Below are 25,363 nucleotides of genomic sequence, written 5' to 3'. Positions count from 1 at the left end.
ATAACGAAAGAATTTTCATAAAATGATGGAATGATAAAATAGACACAGATCCCAAAAATTTAATGTAATATTTTTAAATTAAATGATGTTAGACACTTTTGGTAAGAGATACAAACAAAAATGGGATAAAGATTCAAATTTTGGCCCAATTGCAAAATTTAGTCATCATCATATTGAACAAAAAACTTAAAGCATAAAATCTGTCCTTTGATCTAAACACATCAATATGGAAGAGGAGGAAACAGTTCTTCACCTTCTCTGTTCATGCCAGAATTACCTAGAAGAATTCTTCTTAACAATCTAAACGATCTAAATCATATCAGCACAATCAACCTCTTACTTTTCGTACGGGACTCAAACTGGTTCAAGACTCATGTGGTACCACAATCGGACATTAAATTGGCCTAAGTGTGTCCGATTAAATCATGGACAGCCACTTTTACATAACCTAACCTAAAACACATCAATTATTTACATAAGGTATTCTACAAGAATCTGAAGTCTCCCATACTAATTTTAACAACTGAAAGAAAAGTAAGTGGACACCACGCCCATAGATAGAAAATTATGTGTATCGATGATTTCTTACAAATCGATTTTTTTAAAGGGAAAATAGAGAATTTCATGTTTATTTTTTGTGAGTATTTTCAAGAGTTATTAACAAACAAATTGATCAGTCTGTCATTAGGTCGGTTACTGTTTGAAGTGCTGTATTTTATCACTACTACTTGTCTTGTGAAGTTGAAATTTGGTGATGTTAATATTCTCAACTTAAATCGATGTTTACAACTCATTTAGAACATTTTCTTTAATATCTGCCATATTTGCAGTTTTGGGGTCATTAACAGCAGCTGACAGAGTATTAATTGATTTTCCAATTGATTACATTAAGCTTAAGTTTTAAGTTTTGACTTTATTCGTTCTAAACATTATCTGAGTTTGTTTCTGTAAAAAGGAGCGGCGCCAAACAAACAATATGCATTCTCTTTTTTATTTTTATTTTACTGATTTTTTGGGGATTCACATAAAAATGTAAATGAACAAATTAGGTGGTGTGATAGTTTGTAGAGAACCAGGGTATAGTGACTCACAACTCACAACCATTCTTGTGGATGGAGGGGACCTATAGTTTGTATGCCGAATCCGAATGGCTAATTTGAGAAAGCACTTTTCGTGGCAAGAATAACTTTTAAAGGATTTATTAATTTCTCGCAAAAGGCAGTACCTGTGAAAAACACTTTTAGGTGGCTTAGACCTCTGGAATTACATTCCTACGTACCATCATGGCACGGGTACTGGATTATTATAAACAACTGACACAAATTCTCATCTTATGTCAATATTTATAAGCAATTTGTATGCCATCTAAAGCTTAATATTTTATAGTTCAATACCTTTTGTACTCAGAAAAACTGAAGACATTGTATCCTTAGCCTATTTATCTTTTATAAATACTTTTAAGTCTTAAGCTTTTATGACCTTACAAAAAAATATATTATCAAAAAGGAAGAAATTTCATAAGTTTTTGGTGCAGGTATGAAATGAATTCTGTGAAAAAGGATTTAGGGATTTAAATAAACAAAATAAAATTTTCAAAATAAAAAAAAAAATACAATTTAAACGTGATAAGGATCGAAACCTTAACAACAAAAATCATTCTAATAAATTATATAATCTCTAAATTTCCCTTCAAGCAATATTTTATAAAAGTATAAAGCTTTTTTCTTACACCTTTAAATGTTTTGAAAATTAAAAATAGGCTAAATATTCGGTATTCACCCCCAGTACATAATTTAAAATTTAACCCATTTTCTGAGAAAAATTTATGAAATCATATCTTTCAATAAAAGAATATTGATAAAAAAATCAATTTTTATTTGTATATAGTGTATATATACATATGTATAAACTTATAACTGACAAAGAAAGAGCAAAAACAAGGAATTTCTTAGAATCAGGATATTAAATTGAGTGTTAGGATACAATTGAGTCCGACTAACAAACAAATATCTCCTATTTTTTAATTTTGCAATATCAATCAAGAATTATAAAAATGCTATTAACTCAGTTGTATCCTGAACACCCCTACCCCAAGGAATGAAAAATTTTCTGACCGTGCCAAAAAATTGTCAAATGCATGCATTTTTTGGTGTACATAACATACATATATCTTTTTAATTGCAAAGAGCTTTGGCAAAAGTAATAAAACTCTTGGGGCAGTTTAAAAACACACAAATGCTATAACCTCACAGAATTTTGAATACAAATGGTTCAGAGAAAGATTTTGTTTTTGTTTTTTAATTGTTATACAAAATTTCTACAATAAATAAGTCTTGTTCTGAATTTCATTTGATTGTAAATATGTACTCTAGTTTTCGTATTTGAGATAAATTTTTAGTTCCAATACTCCCTTGAAATGGGTATTCTTATTGATTTAATTTTTTTGTATTGACTGATTTCATAAAGTATTAAGTTTATATGCAAAAAAGCATTTACTGATTTATTATTCCAGAATCATTTTATCTAAAGTCGTTAAATGGTCACCTTTTCGTTTTCGGACGTGGATTCAAAACAATGATTTTAATTTAAATAAATAAAATATGGTAAGATATTGAAAGCTTTCCGGTGAAATAACCAAAGTGAATGACATTTTTGGTTGTAAAAAGGATTATTCCTTTTTTGGTATTAATTGGTATTTCCTGTTTGCAATTCTTTTAGAAGGCAGCAAAAATGATACATAAAATTCATATTTCTTTTTAAAACAACAGAAATTAGGAGAAAACTGATACACACATTTTAAATTCATGAGTTTCTTAATTTTGCTACTTTCTACTTTAAATACGATGTTTTTAAACATGCCGTAATTATAAGAATTTTCTGTTATAAGAAACTATAAGTGTTATAGAATTTTAAAACAACAAGATTTGGATGCGACACAAACTGATAGGTTTCCTTTGGTGTCCCTAAAAATGATCAAATTATATAATTTTTGTTTGATGTAAGCTAAATTGTCATCTTGAAAACTCTGAAAAATATAAACTCAATAAGTGATGTAAGTTTTTTAATAGTGTTCTGTTAAAATATTCGAAACTCTGAGCCCATTCAGTAATATTTTGTTATGATTTGGTTCTTAAAAATAAAGTTAATCAGAAACACAACATTTTGTCTTGAATAACATAAATTTGAAATCAATATCTTTATTCGTCCTCATTATTTGTAAGTGTCTAAAACCTATTTGTAACACTTTTTGATTGTCATTAAGAAAGTTATTTTAGCTGAGAAAAAATGTTGATTTATTAAAAAAAAAAGAAAAAAACAATTTATTGTAAGCTTTTTAATTCATATTAATTGCGTGAGACATTTTAATAACTAAGTTAAGTTAAAATTGAAGTCGATATGAAAAGGGCATTTCAAACGTAGTATAGTACGAACGTAATAAAGCACACTCATCATAAATCTATTCCTGACTCCTAAAACGTCAAGAAAGGCCAACATTTTATTTTGACAAATATTTTCACCCGATTCTTTTAATATTTGTTTGTTTATATTTAGTCCCTGAAGTAAATATGATTAGTTTGAACTTGGTTTATAACTTACTGTTTTTCAAAAGAAAAAAAAAACATCAAATTTATAAATTAGGATTTTTAGTAATATTTTACTTTATTATTATTTAAAACCAAAAAAATGTATCTTTTTGTCTTCCCATAGGAAGTTATTGTAATAGGCCCGATTTGTCAAATTGATAATTTTGACATTTCTCGACGTTTCAAGGTCCCTAACGTCCAAATAAAAGATTTTTGGAGAGAACCAGTAGATATATTGACTTCAAATAATTTTTTTTATAAAGATAATAATGCAAAAAGATGTAGAAAGGGCTCTTAAGAAAATTGCGTGCGTGTTTTTTTACCATAGCAGTTTAAAAAAAAAGTGAACATTTTGGTCAATACTAAATATCTTACGAAAATTTCGTTAACCGAAAACGATTTTTAAATCGAACTCTTTTATCATATACAAATTATTGTTGGTAATTTTTAATTTCTTAGAATAGTTTAACTGATAACTTTCTTAACAAAACAAGAAAGCTTACAAACCCTTTAAGCAAGACAAATCGACAAACGGGATGGGAAGTTATCAGTGTGGGTCGCATACTAGCCTTTTTTTGTATCTAATTTTGTCTTGAGTCTTATAATCAATGTTTAAAATAAACAATATTTACTTGACAAACATTTTGCTTTTTGATCCACAATATCTATACAAAAATCAAGTCACGTCACGAAAGTAATAAAAAAGAACTTTCGAGACAGCTAGTGCGTTGCAAGTTGTCGTTGATATTTGTTTTTTCATAGTTTACAAAATAATGAAATTAGTAGAATAATTTGAGTTTTGTTTTTCCCAGCTCAAGAACTTTACGAAAAATGTTTAAATGTAATCTCTAGAGGCTATTTTATTTGGATAAAACTTTAAGTTCCCTCATGATTATTCAATAATTACAAATTACACACGTGTCAACTAAAATTTTGTTTTCAACCTTGATCAATTTTGTTACTTAAAATTATTAATCCCAGATATAAATTTCAGCATCCCTAAAGCAACAACAAGAACAAAACATTGCCCAAGGTTACTTTCATTATACCTCGAACTTAATCATTCAAAAAAAAAGTATGTTTCGCAGACCTTTTACCTTGACCTTGTCGTATTCTTGAACAAAAAATTTTATAGACAAGGATACGATATTGTATATGTACTTGGCATCATTTAGTATAAACGATATGAATCATTAGGTATATATGTATTTTATTTGTATAAATGAGGAGCTGACGACGACGACGTGAGAGTAAGGATCTAGATGAAAGTTTTCAAATTATATGAAGAATGTTGTGTATGAGTTTAATGATACCTGTCGTATTGAAATTAAATGTAAGCATATATCTTGTTCCCTTTTTTTCTTCTCATTGTTTCTCAAGGCGAAGGTGTGTTGTTATGGTAACATGCAAATTTATTTCTCCCTTACATTTGGTAGTTAAGGAAGTTTTGTTTTTTAACTCAATGGAAATTTGTATTGTTTTTCTCCCTCGAAAACTCACGTTTTGCTTTGAGGAAATCAGGAAGATGATTTGATGAAGAAGCCTTTTAATTCCTTTTGTTCAAATAAATTAATGAACATTCATTTATTAAGTAGTTAAACAAAATTAAAGGAATTTCATTAAGTGAAATGCTGTTGGAAGTTTTTTTTCAAAAATATTTTCGATAGGCAAACGATACATAATTGAAACCATTAAACTTATTTTTTGATAAAAGAATTTGTTTAAATTGTACATACATATGTATGTACATATGTACAATATATACATATGCATATATGTATGTATAGATAGATCTTTATTGTAACTGCCATATTTTTCTACTAAAATATAAGAACATGTCTTCAACTTATCTCACATATAAAATTTTAAAGGAAAAGTTATAACGTTTAATAGCATCATGCATCATGTATGAAATGTAGTCATATTGAGACATTTTGACAAAGGAAGGGGAAGTGGAATGTCTGTGTTACAAAATACATCGCTTTTTGAAAAAAATTATTATAGGCTAAGTAAAACAAAAAGGGAAGCTCTGTAAGGGGTTACGAGGAATTTTGTTTTTATGCCAAAGGAATACAAAATAAAAATTGACAATCACCTCGAGGTAAATTTATGAATACTCATCCACTTTAATAATAATATTGGGAAATGAGTTTATCTATCTTCAATTTTTGATGCTTATTTTCTGTGTGTCTAAAAGTCAACAAGGACTGTGCGATGAAAGGATTATCTAGAGTGACTATTTGTTTGTTTAACTTTTGATTATTTTATACATATATAATCAAGAACATACAAAAAATGTCTTAAAGTAAATAACTGATAAGGTGTGATGATATTTTCAATAGAAAAATCAATTTGAATTTTTTGAAAGTTGAACGACTTACGATAGGCGAGTTTTTATGGTTGGGAAATTATTATTTTTATTTATTTTTTCAAATTTGTCAAAAATAAAAATTTCAAGGTGCCTTGAATCCAAATACAAAGTTTTTAGAGAGATGCCTTTGTGTTTGAGAGGTAAAGCAGTTTTGCAAGTTTATGCTTTGCTACTTAAAAACACTTTTTCTCATTATCCTCCTCCAGATTTTAAATTAATTTTGTCTTACCATCTTACAAATAATAACATAAATTACTTAGAAGAATTCATTACGTTTTATTTTATTACTGCATTAAAAAAAAAGTTATAAACTTGGTTGGCCCCTAATACCCCTATTTTGTTGGAAAATCTTTCAATTGTATAGTAGGATTTTACACGAATAACAAAAACAATATCTGCAGTACGAATACTACCGATAAAAGTTTAAGTAGAATCTTACTACGGATGGGGTTTCAACATTTATACTAGTCTCGAATGGATCTTACGTGATTTCGTTCTCAAATGTTGGTATTGATTGATATTGATTTGTATCTCGATGGCTGTGTTCGTTGAGTAGTTGTGCATTTGGAATCATGTGTTTTCCATTTGGGAAAAAAATCAATCTGTTACTATTGATATTATTTAGTTTTGTTAATGAAAATGGACTAGCTGGGCTTATTTTGCAAGAGAAAATAGAAAAGATAGTTAAGTTTTGCTTTGTTTCCACAAAAGGTTTATCTCAGTTTAGATTAAATAAATCTTTTTATTGTTTCCACCGAACTAGACGATATTAAAATGCTTGAGCTTGATAGTACTTTCTAAAATGCAAATGGTGTTTCGATGTTAGATGAAGTGCAAGTGAGATAGTTTGATTCGTGTTAAACAATGAAGAGCTGAATAGTTCAACACCATATAAGAATATGCTATCAACTCCATGTGCATTTTTTTAATTTGATTAAAACAAAACTATATTTTGTGTACACAAACATGCAAATAAACAGATCATAAAGCATTATCTGTAAAACCAACTTCTTCACACAGGTTTTTCTTCAAAAATTTTGACTCGACTCCGATCCCCGACCGGAATCGAGTCGAATCAAGCTCATTTCAACTCGATTCAGGTATATTAAAAATTTAGGCGAGCTTCAAGCTCACTTCAAGATCACATGTTAATGAAGTAGTCTACGAACAAACCACCTTTTTAAAGTTTTATATTATGTCAAAGCTGCAATTGTTAAACGAACTTTTCTTATAGAATATCAATTTCCAGATGTTTTCTTTCCATTTGTTCTTCAAAATTGTTCCTATTATTAGTTTTAGTTAGTTTTGTTTGCGGAAGTTACTTATAGCTTTTGATTTTCACAAAACTTTCTTCTATTTGTGTTTTTTTTTGTATTATTATTCTGACAGGTCTTCTTTCAGTTGTACCAATTTTTAAAAAATCTGGCTACTGGCGATGGGTTTTCTTGGGAATTTTCTACTATACTATTAATAGAATGCCAAAAAACACACGGATAATATCGCGTTAATCAATATTGAGAGCAATCGATACAGTAATATTCGTTAGGTGGAATATTTTGCGCAAAAAATTGTTATATTATCTTCATATTAATTTTGAACTACAAAAAATACATTTTTCATATATTATAACATTTTAAAAAAATCCAATTGATATTTTGTATAAAAATAAAACCACAAAAATTAGTAAACATCGATTTACAAATGTAAATTTAGATTTCAAAATATACAAATAATGCAACCAAAAATTTGGAATTAAGTTAATAAATAAAAGTTTTTTGGCGGTTTTTCCGAAGACGGTAAAAAAAGTATCTGTTTTTTTCACATTAGTAGGGTCAAGATCTAAATGTACGTATTTGTTTTAAATTAGCTAAAAGGATACTCTGATTATTTAAAAGCTTAAAAGTGTCTTACAGGTAAATTTAGATCTTGTCATTATTCATGTGACACAAAAAAACAGGTACTTTTTGTGACCTTTTATTGCATTATAATCTTCATACATACCAAATATATTCCACATTTGCATTTTTCCAAGATACGAAAATAGCTTTTCCATGTGTAAAGAAGTACATCTTAAAATATTACCTACCTGATAATATTTTTGAAAAGCATTTATTAATTTTCGACACATTTCCTTGAAAATTTGTTCGGTATTTTTCTGACTTTTCTAAATTATGTTTGTTTGCTTGTCTGCTTCAATTTTCCTGGTTATGAGAACTTTTTTGAAGTAAAATCTGAATTTTGACTTTACTAACAATAATTAATTAAAAGTAAGGTTTGTTTGGCAAACGGTTTCTACTACGCAAAGTCTCTGAAAATGAACAACTGACGCTGACGTGACTTCTCATACTAATCTCAAAGAAATGTAAGGAAATTAGGCTTTGCTCTGACGAAATTTAAATTAAATTTTGTTTTTAATACATTTGATGCTGTCTGCTACCTGTCAAAGTTTACAGTTACCCATCATTGACAAGCTGAAATAAAGACATTTTGGAAGGGGCTCAGAGCAACCAAGAAGAAATAATGCTTCTTGTGCAGAAGGCCTTAAATTAATTTAATTTGATGAAATTTTTTCGCAAACCATTCTTATTCCTTTTTAATTCAGATTTAACTTCGAAGTTGTTTTTAGCAAAAATAACAACAATTTCTTTATGGTAATACACATTTTTTATCAATTACTCATCCTTTTATAAAGTTTTCCTGAGTTTTAAGAATAGAATTAAGTACACCGACGGACGTAATGACTTTTTATAAATTAATATTATATATATTTTTTGAAGCAGACACCCCAGCTCATGCAACTCGATTTATTATTGTAACTTAATTTAAAAATTTGTATCATATTTTTGTTTTTGTTTAAAATACAATCAACAAAATCAGACTTTTGCTTCTTCTTTACATTCCCATTTTTCTAAAATAAATATTCGTGTTCATTATCTTATCTTTCGCAGAAATGTGCTGATTCAGTAGTGTCGAATAAAAAAATATTTCGTACATTTGCCAGGACCTTGGCACCGGCTTCCAAAGTAAATTAAAATTAAAAACCAATTATAAAATTAGTTGATTTTAACTTAATTTCTTGTTTTTATTTGCGTTGGAATTACTTTAAATAAAAAAAAGGTATCGAAAAGTGTTATTAGTCTCTTACATAATTTTAACTGGGATAAATTTGCCATCATTGTGGGAACAAAACCTGATTGGGGCTTAAAAGTTGCACGTGCCATTCAAGTAAGTTATGTAAATAGTATTCCTATGAAATGGATTAATTTTTAATTAATTGTACTAAATAATAACGATTTATGTTATCAATGAATATTTGTTTTTGATTTGAATAAACTTCTTTTGTTTCTCGTTTCCTTCTTTCTTTTTTTTTTTCTACCGAGACAGGACCTGGCTGAATTGGAAAATTTGACAATTACCCATTTCAAGGAAATTTCCGATTACATCCCAATGAATACGACATTAATTAAAATGCAGAGAATTGTCGATGAGACATATCAAAGCACAAGAAGTAAGAAACACAAAAACATATATCTTTGGGGTGATTTTATAAAGCAACAATTAATTTCTTTGGACAGTTTATGTTTTTATTGGAGAGCATATTGCAATGGTGGACTTTGTGAGATGTTTACAAAATCGAAAATTACTTGAATCCGGAGATTACCTCATTATATTCGTTGATGACGAGATTTACAATTCCAAACATCGATTAAACATCATGGAAAGAAGTATATTTCAACAGAAACAAAAATATTTACATAGTGGCAAAGGGAACTATTGATTTTTTCTTTTTTTTTTTGAAAATTCGAAAGGCTTCACGGCAAAAGCACTTAAAGTATCACATTTACTGAACACACAATTTTTAGATATAACCATATTCACAAATCCTTTCAAAAACTTAAATGCAAACAAATTGATATGAAATTGATGGAAACATTATCAAATTTAAGCTAACATAAATTTGTATCCTTTTGAAATTTGAAAACTTTAACAACTTTGAAGAGAGAGTTGTCAAGGTTAGCGAACACCAAAGTTCACTTCCACACTTCCATCCAGGACATGTCTATGGCGATGAATATAGGAAGTTGGTGTAATAAATTGTTATGAACATTAGACTGGGGCAAAAAAGACGAACAAAATTATTGTGAAAACTTAAAACTAAAGTATGTTTTTTAATTTCTAATATTTTGCGTTATAACTCGAAAATCATTAAAGTTTTAAAAATGTGTCCGTTAAAAGGTTAAATTCAAATTTTTTGTCAGACGCTACCTTTCCATGTAAATTTTTTTTAAATATTAAAATTTTTTTTCGGATTTAATTTTGTTTTTCTTTGGAATTTTGTAATAATGAAAAAAGAAAAAGTAGAAAAATTGCAAGTACAAATTTTGAAAGGAATTTTATTAACACATTTTTGCATAAATTTAATCCTGCCAAAGCAAAGGAAAGAAATTTATTTTTACGTTCACGTAAATGATCCAAATTTTTATAGTAACACTTCTTATTCAAACAATAAGAATGATTTAAATTATGCAAATTTTTAGGTAAATTCAAATTATTAAGATTCCTTTTTATACTGAAATTACTTTTGAAAATTTAAATCTACGTGTTTGTATTGAAAACAAAAGTGGGAAAATAATGTATTTGTATTTTTAATATTCAAAAAATATTTTAATTGATTATCAATCTCTTTTCTTTTTGAACTAGTCTAATGTACAGAATATGCATTTCTAACTTAAGAGATTTCTTTGCTCATGTTTTTACAGTGCACATATTATGGTTGATTGAATTTAGTGAAGAATCATATTATTTTTAGTGAGTAGGTAAGGTACATGCTCCTAGATATGTAAGTTATCTTAAATAATAAGTTTTACACATGCAACCATAGGTACAACAATAAGCTTTACTTATGCAGATGATGTTGTGTAAATCAGTCAGTTGTTAATAATTTGAATGTAAAATTTTATGAAAGGTTATGATTCCAAGAAGAAACAATTTTTGTTTTTTATGTAATGTAATGTCTACATTACATACGTTCATATGTTCTTATGTATATGTGTTTCATGGAATGATTCTGAATTTTCTAGATTTTTGAAAACTTTATTTAGTGTTTAATAGAATTTTCTTTAAATTTTGAAAGTATGTGGAAATGTTTACTTGCATTTTTGCAAATCAAACTTAATTAACTTAACAAAGAACATACTCGAACAAAAATCTTTTAGCGAGATATACTAGCAACAAAAATAAAAACATTTTTAAAAAGGCTGTATCTCAATGAAAATTATCGTAGAAGAACAGTTTGTTTGGAAATTTTGTTTGACAATCAAAGTTTCAGGACGACATGTTTGAAGCGATTTAAGTAAGTGTCATGAGAAAAAATATTCTCGATTAAGTTGTGATTTGAGTCCAATTGCCTACTTATTAAGCTTTAATCAACTTAAGACATTTTTGATTCTTTTTCTTTTTCAAATAGTATAGTTTAAATGAATTTGCTGACATAAACGTTAGTATTTGTTTTACCGTTTTTATAAATACATATAACTGAAAACTCTGTTAAGCTCTCTCTGTTTGATATGGCCATAAATTCCCAGAAAAAAATTAATAGAAGAGAGTTAATAAATTTTTAATAATATGGATTCAAAGTGCACGCACATAACTAAAATCCCGGAGGGGAGGGGTAAGGACTAAAAATAAAATAATTAAGTACATTTCAAGAAAGATTGGGGTAGTAACAATACTGATAACGTTCACTGGAGCCATTAATCACCACATTTTTCTTGAACAGCTAAATTTCTATTTAAAGAATTTTTAAAACTAGTCAACATTCAATATTTTGTAAGAAATAATAAAACAAATTTGATGTTGAATGTCTATTTATTTTCAAGATATTGGAATTAAAAAACAGTGTGTATTAACTTTTGGTAGTTTACAAGTATTCTAAGGGCTTAATATCATTTATATCTAGATTTTTCTAGATAAAACATGGTAGTAATCCAGTTAATAAAAATTCTTACCTCAAAAAAAATCCAACAGTTTTTGATACTTGGCATACTTACTATGGGATGTCTGGTGATGACCCAAAAAATTATTTCAGTTTTTCACGTTTACCTCGAAAACTATTTGTCATATCAAAAAATTTGTTTTCACAAAATTAAAGCTCATTAAATTAAATTTAAAAAAAAAACGATTTTGTTTGTATCTGTTACAGTTTATAAAATAACTCTAGCGGCAGTGAAGAGAAACATAAGGTTTTCGGGTTTATCTCAAAAACTATTTGTCGTATCAAAAAACAACTTTCTACTAAATTAAAGCTTATTAAATTTCCTAAAGAAAAATGTTATTAATTTGTGTGTACTTCTTGTAGTTTGTTAAATAACTCTATAGGCATTTAAGGAAAACATGATTTGTTTGTAAACAAAATACTGTATGCATTTGTTCGTGTCTGTAACTGTCCACAAAAAAAAACTGTATAGTATTCAATTTGTATGTCCCTTCTTACTTTTGAACTCGTTGGCCCTCTATTCATCTGGGCTCATCACAGAAAGTAGTTTTATTATGTCCTGCAAACACAGGTGAAATGATTTGACGTACGAGAAGTGTCCGGCGGCATGGAAATATGGAATCATATTCTTCACACAGTTAATATGGGCATTCCAATCGCCAGACCACTAAGAAGTTATTATATTAACAACAGCAACAATTTCGTTAACGTGTCAAAATAAAAAAAAGCTTTTGTTTCAATTATTAGTGTCTTTTTTTTTCAAAGTTCTTTAATGCTATATTTGGATTATGATAATACAAAACTTCGGTGGACGTTTTTAGTCAGTGCATGGGAGCACAACATATCTTTTTTTTCATTTTAAATAATGTTGTTTGTTTAAGAATTATTGAAAACTAAGTTTTAAAATTCAAAATTTTTAACAACAAACAATTCAAAACATTTAAAATGTATTTTTTTCAAATGTTACATTAATTTAATTTCTTGAATTCTTTTTCATCAGTTATTTTCGGTCAAGTAATAAAAACCAAAAATAGATGTTGAAAATATAAAAGAGATACCTTTAATCTTAGACTTTTTTTAAACATTTAAAAAAAAATCCAGCACATACACTTTTATAATTGTACACTTAAAGAAAACAAGGAAAACTTACATATATCTAAATAAATATAATTCTAATCAATACGTTTGTTTTCTTTTTACACATCAAATCAATAGTTCCCAATTCATTTATATACAAAAAAAAATGACCTTGATTTATGCCAACACCTACGAATATGATATTTTCCCCCTTTTTTGATTTCTCTAACCTTATTTTTTATATTTTAGATTACCTTGATCCGTATATAAAACGCGATAAAAATAAATCCCTCGATAAAAATTCATTTCGTTCTGTCATAAAAATCAGTATGTCATATCCCCAGAATCCAAATTTGAGGTAAAACAAAAAATATAAAATTTACATTTTATAAATTAAGCTTCAAAAAAGTCTCATGTGTTTTTTTCACTCAACTTCCTTTCATTAGAGAAATATGCAGTAAAATCAAAGAGAATGCTCGAAAACCTCCTTTTCTAGTTCCCTATCATGAACGAGTTTTTGACAACATTTCGGTACCTATACAAATTATAACTTATAAAATCATACTTTTCCAACATTTTGTTGTTTTGATTCGATGTACCATGGTGAATATAGGTTCCAATTTATGGTGTTCATTTGTATGACACGGTAATGATATACGCCCGAGCTATTACGGAGGTTCTATCAAAGGGTGGCAATATACGTGATGGCAGCCTGGTAATGAGTCGAGTCTTCAACAGATCCTATCACTCAATTCAGGGTTTCGATGTACGTATGGATATGTATATGTATAACAAACTCATTATCAATGTCCTCAGTCACTTCGCAGGACGATATGAGTATATTATGAATGTTTGTATTGTATTTCAATACCTTCCATTTGTTTCATCTATCCGTCAGGTGCACATTGACTCGAACGGTGATGCAGAAGGTAACTATACCGTGATAACATTGCAGGACGACAGCGGGCACGGATCGCTAGCTAAAATGTCAATGCAACCCGTTGGATACTTTGTGTTCAACAAGCAATCCTCTCTGCCGGTACGTTAGTTCGATTTTATTTTTATTTTTGCATAAAATCAAAAAAAGAAAAAATTCTTACACGACAAAAATGTTTTCCTTATAGGAATTTCGTTATATCAAACAGGATCGGCCCATACTTTGGCTTAAAGGTCGCCCGCCTTTAGCCGAACCGATTTGTGGATTCTCAGGCGAGCTATGCAAAGTGAAACGAATTGACTGGAAATTCATTGGACCTGGAATATTTATAGGATTCTTCTTCATTGTTGCCTGCATATTTCTGATTAAGTAGTCAATACGTCACATCCACTAGATATAAAAAAGAGCCCTACTTCCAACTAAGAATTTTTGTTTTATTTTTAACTACGTTTACAGGCATTATCGATATGAACAAACATTGGCAGGACTTCTTTGGAAGGTCGATATGAAAGACGTGACTCCAATAAACATACCCAGTCCGGACTTCAATTTGAAAGGAAATAGAAACATTGTAAGTTAACTATCATACTCGTAGTCATAGTTACCTACCTATTCTGGGGTCTATTATAATGATGCACATATCCTTGTGTGAAGGACATTTTGGAAACCTAATCATTGCCTACTTTGTTGTTGTTTTCTTTTTCTTCTTTCCTCTTTCTGGTATAAAGTTCCAAGCAACATGTCGACAAAGCATATTGAATGGTGGAATAGATACGACTAAACGAGCATATACCAGTATAGGTAAGCAATATTACATTTTTTCGTTCTTATCTTAGCGTATCCAGAAGGTGTATTTTGGAAAATAAAAGGAGGATTTCCGGAAGATATGCGAATTAATTAGTCTAATAAAATATACGTACATATGTATTTATTAGAATTCCCTTATGTTGATGGTATATTCTACTCATATGTTAGGAATGTGATTTTTTTCAGGATCCAGGAAGTAATAACAACACTTGAATACGTGCTTCGTTCTAAATCAGAATTAAGTTCCTAATGTTTAGATGAACTCTGATAGGGTTATAATAATTGGAAGAGTTATTTTGCTAGGAAACTTAATAAATTTGGTGTTATCTGCAAATAATCTTTTCGTTAAGCCAATAAGTAACCAAGATTAATTTTTTTTGATTTGATTTGTGCTTTTTTTTGTATGGGAAGAAAATTAAATGTTGGAGAATTACTTTACAAACTTTTGGAGTTTGAAAGAAAATGCCACTTTTAAAATATAGTTAGAAAATGTGAATCACTTTTATTTCCAAATTTTTGCTCTTAACATTGAATGAAAAGCAAAAAAAATTTGTTTAAATACCCATAAATAACCAATAATGTGCTTAGAAATAGAAACAATAAATGAGATATATATGTTTTAGAAATTCAAGAATGGTTTTCAAAGAAAAACATGTTCGAAGAATAAGTGTGTTTTATTTCAATGTTTTTTAAAGTTTAAAACCTTAAATTTATGAAGCATTATTTTAAAAATAAAAACGAAATATTTAGGAAAAATGTAAGGAACTTTTTTTTTTAAATCATTTGATTTTAAGACCGGCGTCACGTCCGCCCAATAAGAAATATAAATTGCACAATTTGTTGTCTATCGAACTATTTTTAACTTTCCATAGGAAATTATTGTAATGGGTCCGATTTTTCGAATTGAAAATGTTGACATTTCTCGACGTTTTATGATCCCTAGAGTCGAAATAAAAGATTTTTAGAAAGATGTTTGTGCGTGCACCTGTACGTACGTTCGTACGTTGGCGACGTTTTTCTTTGTCGTTCATAGCTCAAGAACCAGAAGAGATATTAACTTCAAATAGTAAATTGCGTGGGTGGTTTTTTTTACCAAAGCAAAGTTAACAATAAATATCTCACGAACCAATGACGGTAGAGACTTGAATTAAATTTCGTATTATATATTGTAACGTAATACTAAACCAATACATTTTTGGAAAAAAATTCCATTAACGGTTTTTTTATAAATAAAAAAAAACTGTAAAAAAATTTGTCACCTCGAAAAATTTACGACTAAAAAAAGATTTCATCTCCAATACAATTTTTTTGCAAAGAAAAATAACGTTTTTGAACATCTGGTAAAATTTTGAGAAAAATCAAATTAACAGTTTTCTTATAAGAAATAAAAAACTAAAAAAACATTACTCAAAGTTGGTAAAAATTGAATTTCGACTCAAATATCTTTTCAAAAACTTGAGATTGTGGCTTCAAACTTATTTTATCTTATAAAAATATTGATTTCAATATTCGGAAAAATGTTTAGAAAAATCGAATCGACACTTTTTTTACAAACAAATTAAAACTTAAACAGAAAAATTAATAAAAGCTGGTCTTCGACTCAAATATCTTTTCAAAACTTTGAGATATTGGCTTTAAACTACTTTTATCTTTTAAAAAATATTTAGAAAAATCGAATTGACAGTTTTTTTTACAAAAATTTAACAAAAGTTGGTAACCATCAATTTTTGACACAAATATCTTTTCAAAAATTTGAGATTATGGCTTCCAACTAAAAGTAAAAATATATTGTTTTCAACATTTAGTAAAATTTTGATAAAAATTTAATTGAAAATTTTCTTACAAAAAATAAAAACCCGAAAAAAAACTATACTAAAACTTGGTAAAAATTTACTTTCGACTCAAATATTGTTTTCGATATTCAGTAGTTTATTTATAAAAAATCAACAGGCGTTTTTTCATAACAAAATAAAATATGCAAAAAAAAGTTGTCAGTGTGGGTTGCATCCCAGCCTATTTTTTCATTATAATTTGCATATCAACGTGCAGTATTGAGCTGCCCCACTGCATGCTAGATGGACTATGCTATCCTGAAGTCACTCAATGACTCCCTACAGCACCAACCAGAAAAACTCACTAAATTAACAAAATACATTTTTTACGGGTTACAAGTTTTTTGTAGTTTTGAACCATTTTTGTATTGTATATAAATTTAAATAACTTTAATAAACTATAATAATTAATATAAATTGTTAAAACGTACTTAGAAAATACTCATATTTTTGAATAATAAAACACGGAATAATTTCAATTAAGTTCATTAATGCGCTTACTTTTAGCTTTAATATTTTAATAAATAAATCGAACGCCCTCCAACCAAAAGAAATTAAACTACTCTACGCCTACTTGATTAAATAAATTCGCTCACAATAAAAACTAATCACTTTCTTGGTAAGTAACAAAACTAATCAGTTCACATTCTTTCTCTAATTATGTCAAAGTTACAAAATAAACTAACCGAATAAAAAGATTAACTATGATAATAATATTATAAATTGTTAGGCCTTATGTGTAGTACCTTGAACACTATTGTACGTATACAAAGTATGTAAATCAATTATTCTACATTCATCACTTACCTTGGCTCTGCAAGCCTGATTCCCGAGTGGTGGCAATGTGGGTTATAGAATATCCCCAAACCTATATTATTACAATAGAAATTCTTATTTTAATGAGCACATCAAAATCATTTTGTTTTGCGAATTAAGTTTACCTTAGCTCAAAAACAAAACTATTTAAAGACTAATTTATTATTTTATCATTGCGATAAATATTAGTAATAGACCCTTTTAGAATATGTACTCGTAGGCATCATTTTCTCTCTATATGTCACTGCGGCGTATACGTCATAAATTGTACTGAATACCTAGGCGATTTGTTTACTACAATTTTACGTGTGGAAATGACAAAGTGGATGGAATGTTTTTAACTACCTTCATGTGTGAAAAGCCTCATTCTGGTGATATTTTATGGGACGATAAACAATTTTTTTTCAATCTACAGGACGAATAAAATTATTTTGTTGCTCTCCTTCTTTTCATAAAGGTATACTTCACAACCTCGTATTAAATACTTAAGATGACTATATCGTTAAAATTTCGTCTGACTTCCATTTAGACTGAATTTGTTCAACATATAGAGGTTTTAAATAATATATTGATCATGATCGTAAACAAATCAACACAACAAATAAAATAAAAAATAGCTCATTTTTTAGCAGAGGAAATTTTGGAAAATGTTATTGATTGAACTATTACGTTATATCGATTAATATGTCAAATGAGAGGAAGGTCTGTTTTTTAGTCTAGAACCTGGTATTGATTGTTTCAAATAAAGCAATTTTTAATGCACATTCTATAATATGTTAACCCATCTTAATCTACTATTTAGAAAAAAATATAATAAATTGGTTTTAAAAAGTATTGCGTTATAAGCTCGATAAATACACTGAGGAATTTTTAATTTCCTTCTTGTTGCATGCAAACACATTTAAAAAGCAATTTGTAATATTAAAATAGAAATACAAAATAAAGACAAAGTCTTCCATGTATCTATTCGTATATATATAAATAGTGTATCCCTGTTATAGGAAATAATCATACAAGATTGAGCAGAATTAAAAGGAAATAAATTAGATGTTTTTTTTGCCAAACTTCAACACGAATAAAAACAAGGAAAATAAAAATAACAACCTACTCGTAACAAAATTTCCCTAGAGTTTTTCTAAGAAAATCATATATAAATATCGAGACTATATCTGTACATTATCTAACATACACTACACACATAAATAAATACCATAAGATTCCAATGGAAGAAGAAAAACATGAAGTTGAAGAAGAAAATTTAATGGAATGTCAACGATTTAGTTTTCTGATTAATCCAATAATCGTTTGTTATTGGAAAATTGAGTCTCAAAAGACTAAACATCATTAAATTGGGATTTATATTTATATAAAATGACACAAATTGTATTTATATTAAGTGTGTTTGATAGATGTATACGTAAGTTATTTATATGACAGTTGTTGTCTGAAGATTTAACCATTTCTGGGATTGCTGATACTTTAGCATTTTCTAACATTGACGAAGCAGTTTCAAATTTATATAAGATCCTTAATAATTGCTTAGAAAAAATGAACCTTTAAAGAAATGAAAAAGTTATGAACATTTAAAGAAATGAAAAAGATACTTGATATTTTATCCGTGTTGAATTATGACTGCTCAACCGGTCCCGATGGTATTCCCCCGTTAGTATTAAAAAAGTGTAGTACTGCTTTAGTTCTTATTCAAACTTTCTCTAATAAAATTCCCAGTATATAGAAGATGTAATTTCTAACACCATTTTCAAGAAAGGTAACAGGATGGATATAACAAACTACAGGCCCATCGCAAGGCTTTCTTGCATTCCAAAATTGTTTGAATAAGTTTTTTGTGAAAGTATAGTATTTTTAGTAAAAATCTCATTTGCGAACGGCAACATGGTTTTTTGAGGAAAAGATCAACGTTACAAATATCCATACATTCTCAAACATATGTTCAAACGCTTTAGAACAAGGTTATGAAGTTGACTGTGTATACACTTACTTTTCTAAAGCTTTGGACCAACTTAACCTCGGAATTATTTTATTTAAACTTAAAGCTCTTGGTTTTCCACCATTTTTCTTAGCTTGGATCAAATCATACCTTGAAAACAGATCATATGAGGTAAAATTTTGAAATTGTCATTCTGAATCTTTTTTTGCTGGATCTGGTGTTCCCCAGGGAAGCCATCTCTGCCCTTTTCTGTTTATCCTGTCTATTAACAAGTGAAGTTCTCATTTATGCTGACGACATGAAGATTTTTAAAATAATAAATTCCACCCATAATCGTATTCTTTTACAAGCTGACATTGATAGTTTCACATTTTGGTGTGGTAAAAATTGCCTTAAACTCAACCCATTAAAATTCCAGACGATAACTTTTACTAAATAACTAATCGGTAGTGTATTTGATTATTGTATATCAAAGCACAAACTCTGTGGCGTCTCCACATTTTAAGATTTAGGTGTTCATTTCTGTTCCAACTTAGAATTTACACATCACATTAATTTTATTGTTAATGAAGCAAGTTCTATGCTTGGTTTTATAAATGGGCAAAGGAGTTCAATGATCCCTATGTTACTCTTTCTTTGTACAGTTGTCATATTCGTCCTCATCTTGAACATGCTTAGCAGATATGGACTCCCTTTTACGAAATTCATAAGAAACGTATTGAATCAATTCAACATAATTTAAATAAAGGGTCTTCCTTGGGATGATCTAATAAGGTGGGATTAAAATCATTGCTTCGAACCAGTGCTCCACTATTTTAAAGCTTCTCATTTTATTTTTTGTTCTGTAATAGTTAAATGTTAATCATGTTTTGTATTTTTTGCGTGTGTTAGGCTATAATTGTATTATTTTTTTACTAACAACTAACACATGCACTGAGGATAAGCCTCTGATCGTAGTTTGAAAAGTAAAAAAAAACAAGAAATTTACTGTTTTTTTTATTTAAGTTTAAAGTTAAATGTTACAGCGCAGTTTTGTTTCCTTTCTTTAAATTTCAGCAATTTTGTGTCTAAAAATACATAATTATTATTTTTTGATAACATGAATGTGGCCCAAGATAATTACTTAAAACAATATATAAGTTATTTGCAAAAATTATATAAAATTAACAGTGTCACATTAAAGCGGAATTAAAAAGAATTGAATTACAAGTATATTTCTATTTGCATTGCTAATATTATATTTTGAAACAAAAATTCCAAACTTTTACAAAGGTCCTCTGCTCGTGACAAATAAGTTTTTTATTATTCTTTTAATTACCATTTAATCGTTTATTATTTTTTAACAAAAAAACAGTTGTGATTGAAATCAATCTAAATTTTAGCCAGATATTTACCATTTTCCTCAAACTAAGTTTGGTTATACGTAGGTATAAAGTATTTAAACGATAACAGCTCTAACAAGCAGTTCTATCTATAGATACCTTATATTAAGTCTTCTGGAAATTTGGATTCCTATTTTGTGTATCACAATAATCCCTAAACGGGGTACTCAGAACACTTTTGAATTGATATTGATCTCTTTGATAAGCGTAGAAAATACTCTTAAATGGCAATCAAAGAACATAAGGGCTATTAAAATCAAGTAAAGTCTTAAGTTCCTATATTCTTGGTTGTAGATAAAACAAAAATTCTGGAAGTTTTTCAAGTTTACATCAAATCCACAAAAACATTTAATAAATTTTACAAAAACAAAAAACTTTCTTTGGATGGAAGTTAAAGAACAAAGGGAGTAAAAGTTGTTTTGGACTTTGTTAAAATCTATCCTTTTTTGTTTGCATAGCCTTAATATTATCAGAGTTTATGGGAAGAGTTAACGAAGAGCTTTTTGAAGCTTAAGTCTAGGTATTTCAAACTACTTTATCATGAAATTAGATATTTCCGGTAGCATATTTAATGGTCCACTATGTCTTTTGTCTAACAAATAACACTACCACTTCCTGTTGTATTTCTGTTTTTTATTTGTGTTTGTATTTGCACACACAATAACAAAAATCCACAATATTTACGTCGTAGGTCCTTATTCCTATATTGTTGTTTAGCACAATGCTAATGTATTCTTTATGTTCTTTTATTCTTTTAAATTCAAGGACTCTTCCGTGGCAACATCGTAGCGATGAAAAAGATATACAAAAAATCTGTGGATGTAACTCGAACAATTAGAAAGGAGCTCAAACAGATGCGGGAGGTCAGAGATTTGTTTATTTTGTTTTTTCTTTTATTAAATAAATAATAATAATAAAAAAAGAAATATGAATACTGTTTGTTTGAATCTTGATGTTGTGAACATGAATTAAACCTACACACATAATGCGCCCACAAAACTCTCTCATTATGAGTATATCCTTGAAATTTGTTTTCTTTTTTAGATTGATTAAATCCTTAAACAAACAAATGTCTAATTTTGTTTTATTATTGTCATTTTATAAAACAGATACGCCACGAAAATGTAATCGGATTTATAGGAGCTTCAATTGACCATGGAGTTGTTATTATATTCACCCCATATTGTGCACGTGGAAGCCTTGAAGATGTCCTTGCAAATGAGGACCTGCATTTGGATCATATGTTCATATCGTCATTAGTGAGTGATATCCTGAAGGGAATGATTTATTTACACGACTCGGATATTATATCCCATGGAAATCTTAGATCTAGCAATTGTCTGATAGACTCACGATGGGTATGTCAAATATCAGACTTTGGTTTGCACGAATTTAAGTCTGGCCAAGAAGAACCAAATAAGTAAGATGAATTCTTTTTTGTTTTATATCTAAAAATACATAACAATCGAAATAAATATTTATTACTGATGTAATTTTATTGTGCTTGTGGTGTTAAAGGCGAGAAAAAGAACTTAAACGTGCTCTTTGGATGGCTCCAGAGCTGTTGAGGGATCCAGGAAAATTACCAAGAGGCACACAAAAAGGAGACGTTTATTCTTTTGGTATCGTCCTTTATGAAATAATCGGTAGAAAAGGACCCTGGGGAGATACGGCTTATTCCAGTGAAGGTAAGAGTTTGATAATTTCTTCTTTATTAATGTTTTGAATTTTATTAGTAGAAATTAAATTTATTTAATTTGTATTCCATACACTGAAAGCGGATTTGAATTCCATGAACAGAAGTTTTGTAATGGAAAATATCTGCAAGGCCTCGAAGATTTGTTTAATTAAAATGTATTTTTACCATCATCGGTTCAAAGATAAATGAATGATGACAGTTTTGAACAGAATTAAGCTGATGTTGTAAATAACAGCCCTCGGGAGAGAGAACATTTAAGTAGCATTTATAAAGACTTAGTGGGTGCAGGTTAAACACCAGCAACATGAGTAAGGAATTGGAAATGTACAATAATACATACCCACGTCCTACATTGTATGGGTATTTACGAGTATTTAAAATTTAAGCAAAGGAAAGTTATAAAGTGTTTTTGATTATTAAATCACAAGATAATAAGATATTTCCTTACGACTAACCGAAAAGAAAGAGGACTTTTTTAAGTATTTGAAACTTCCTAAGGAGTACCACAAATTTGGAGTTGAGAACAAAATCAAGAGAAAGAGGGTGAAGTTCAATTTAATCAAAATTACTTAAAAAATAAATATTTTTTGTACAATAGATATTTTTAGAGAAAATCTGTTTTAGATCGAGGGCCGGCAAGGAATTTTTCGTACAAAAAATATTTTCAAACGTGTGTTTTGAGAGCTTACAGAGCTGATTTAAAAATTTGTCACGTGGTAGATGTGGTAGAGATGAAGAGGTCGGAAACATTAATTTAAAAAAAATTCAATTTCAATATAAAGTTTGAACTTTTCTATCAAGTGTGAAAAACAATATCATTCAAGTGGCAGAGTGGGATTCTTTTAATGTAATTTTTAACCCCGTCATAACTCGAGTATTAGTTTAAGGTTTAAATGCAGCAAAAGTACTTCTAGATCTATTGCATGAACACGATCTTTTACTTAGCTCTACAGAAAAAAATCTTACGGTATCAAATCACATGACCTTGGTGAAAGAAAGGGATTCACCAAACGGTCATTGGCTTAACGATAATGGCGTCCATAACAATCGTGTAATGCGAGCGAATGGCTACGTATAAATTGTGAAACGTATTCAAAATTTTAAAGCGTTGTTCGCTCGTTAGGAGATCTATTATCGAAATGGAGAACATTCAAGTAATTTTAAGACCTTTCAAATGACAGCTAAGTTAGACAGGTTTTAGCTTCCAAATTTACCAAGTGTAATGGCCCATATCAACTAAAACGATCTGAGCTTTGAATTAAAATTATGTGGTGAATACCGCTTCTAAAAAGAGTTAGCAAATCAGATTGTAGTTTTAATGGCATACACTTTTTTTGGTATTTTTATTAGTAATAGCTAATGTTTTTAATGCTTTTAATAACCTAGCCTTGTGGGGCTACATTGTTCCAGGTTTGAAATTGTCGAGTTTTTTTGTCTTTGTGTAGAAATTCAACTCTATTTAATTCGATTTAACAGAGAGAATAATTGCTTAAAACATTCAACACCTGGCTGTGAGCTTTACTTTGACGGCAAGTTTCTACACTAACTTGCTGCCCCTCGCATTGTATATTCGCTTAGTCTTTGAAATTAACCAAAAGGATTTACGCAAAGATTTACTCTCTCTTATTTGGTTAAATGCTTTTAGTGAGTTTCTCTTTCTAAGCAGCCAAGACATAACAAATTCAATTCTTTGTTAACATCTGGTATTAGCTTTGTCTATCTATACATACATTTTTGAGTAATGTAAAATCATTACCCTATGCATATAGAAAAAACCACAGCCACCACGATACTCACACAAGGAGGCCATCCCAACATATGTTCCTGGAATTAATCAGGGGGCTTTAACATGCCCCGTGGTACCACATCTTCAGTGGTATGATAATTTAGTCTTTGAAGTGACATCTAGGAAAGATAACCCTAGAAGTGGTCGCTCGAAATCTTGTGGGATGCAATCAGCTGAGCTTTATCTACAATGTAGATGTAGATCATTTCTAAAAATGACTTTTAATTCCACTTCAGACTTTTTTAAAACTTATTTTAAATATCGATGACACATAGTTATTCGATTTGTATACTTACTGATACTTATTGGGTGTGTATCATTTAAGTTGAGAATTTTCTCAGTACGGTTCTAAGCTGCGCCTTTTTCAATAATTATGAATTGATCAGTATCATTCATCATCGAGCTGCACTGATTTCTCTAACTTGATCCCCGGGAGCCCCCACGTGGAGGTGCAAGTAAGCACTTCTTCCTTTTGCAGAAAAGCATATAACATCCCTGCATCTACACTAAAGTCAGCTTGACTCCCAATTCGATTGAACAATAAGTATTGTCCAAATAATTTAGCTATCAGTTGTAACTAGAGAGAAAAAAAATAAGTTTTTTTCTCTCTGGTTGTAACTATTACCCTGCAATGTTACCTTGGTTATAATATCAAAAATATAATTAGCCGATATAAACCCACATCTTCCTACACTCATACCAAACTTTTTCGCTGTTCCGTAATTTTTAAGAATTGAGCTATAATTTATCCGATATTCACTATACAGGCCTCAAGTTTATAAAGAGCGCTAAGAAAATGTGTGTTTCCATTCCAAATTTACAATTTATATAACCACAACCCAAACGTGTTAACATTCGCATTGCCCTAAGTCTTCACTGTAACATTCAATATATTTCTCATAAATTTTGCGGTTTCTCCATTTACCATTGACGTTCATAAGAATTTAGAACAAACAACATTAAGTTCTTCATCAGAAGAGTGCTGTTTGTCTTGGGCTTGAGAAGATTAAAACTTTTACATTGAAGTCTCTGTTCCAAGCTTGTTTTTCTGTTTTCGTTATTTCAAGTTCGAACTATTTATAGGCGGCCTTGTTACAATGTGATTTATCGGGAATTCTCAGGAAGATTT

General features: G+C 29.0%; 1 protein-coding gene across 1 annotated transcript in view; it reads left to right on the top strand.

Moving 5' to 3' along the window:
• The window catches only part of LOC129952628 (guanylate cyclase 32E), a 64,727-nt gene that overhangs the window by 33,119 nt on the left and 6,245 nt on the right, over positions 1-25,363 (top strand). Inside the window, exons 4-17 of the mRNA XM_056065357.1 lie at positions 8,904-8,978; positions 9,073-9,180; positions 9,340-9,463; positions 9,531-9,680; positions 13,277-13,385; positions 13,474-13,558; positions 13,641-13,793; positions 13,926-14,066; positions 14,152-14,333; positions 14,421-14,535; positions 14,693-14,765; positions 21,515-21,612; positions 21,859-22,169; positions 22,268-22,437. Of these exons, the coding sequence (XP_055921332.1) occupies positions 8,904-8,978; positions 9,073-9,180; positions 9,340-9,463; positions 9,531-9,680; positions 13,277-13,385; positions 13,474-13,558; positions 13,641-13,793; positions 13,926-14,066; positions 14,152-14,333; positions 14,421-14,535; positions 14,693-14,765; positions 21,515-21,612; positions 21,859-22,169; positions 22,268-22,437 (1,894 nt within the window). The remainder of the gene's footprint in view (positions 1-8,903; positions 8,979-9,072; positions 9,181-9,339; positions 9,464-9,530; positions 9,681-13,276; positions 13,386-13,473; positions 13,559-13,640; positions 13,794-13,925; positions 14,067-14,151; positions 14,334-14,420; positions 14,536-14,692; positions 14,766-21,514; positions 21,613-21,858; positions 22,170-22,267; positions 22,438-25,363) is intronic.

The sequence above is a fragment of the Eupeodes corollae genome, chromosome 3 (genome assembly GCF_945859685.1).
Source record: "Eupeodes corollae chromosome 3, idEupCoro1.1, whole genome shotgun sequence".
NCBI lineage: Eukaryota > Metazoa > Arthropoda > Insecta > Diptera > Syrphidae > Eupeodes > Eupeodes corollae.
This window is presented reverse-complemented; position numbering and strand designations above follow the sequence as displayed.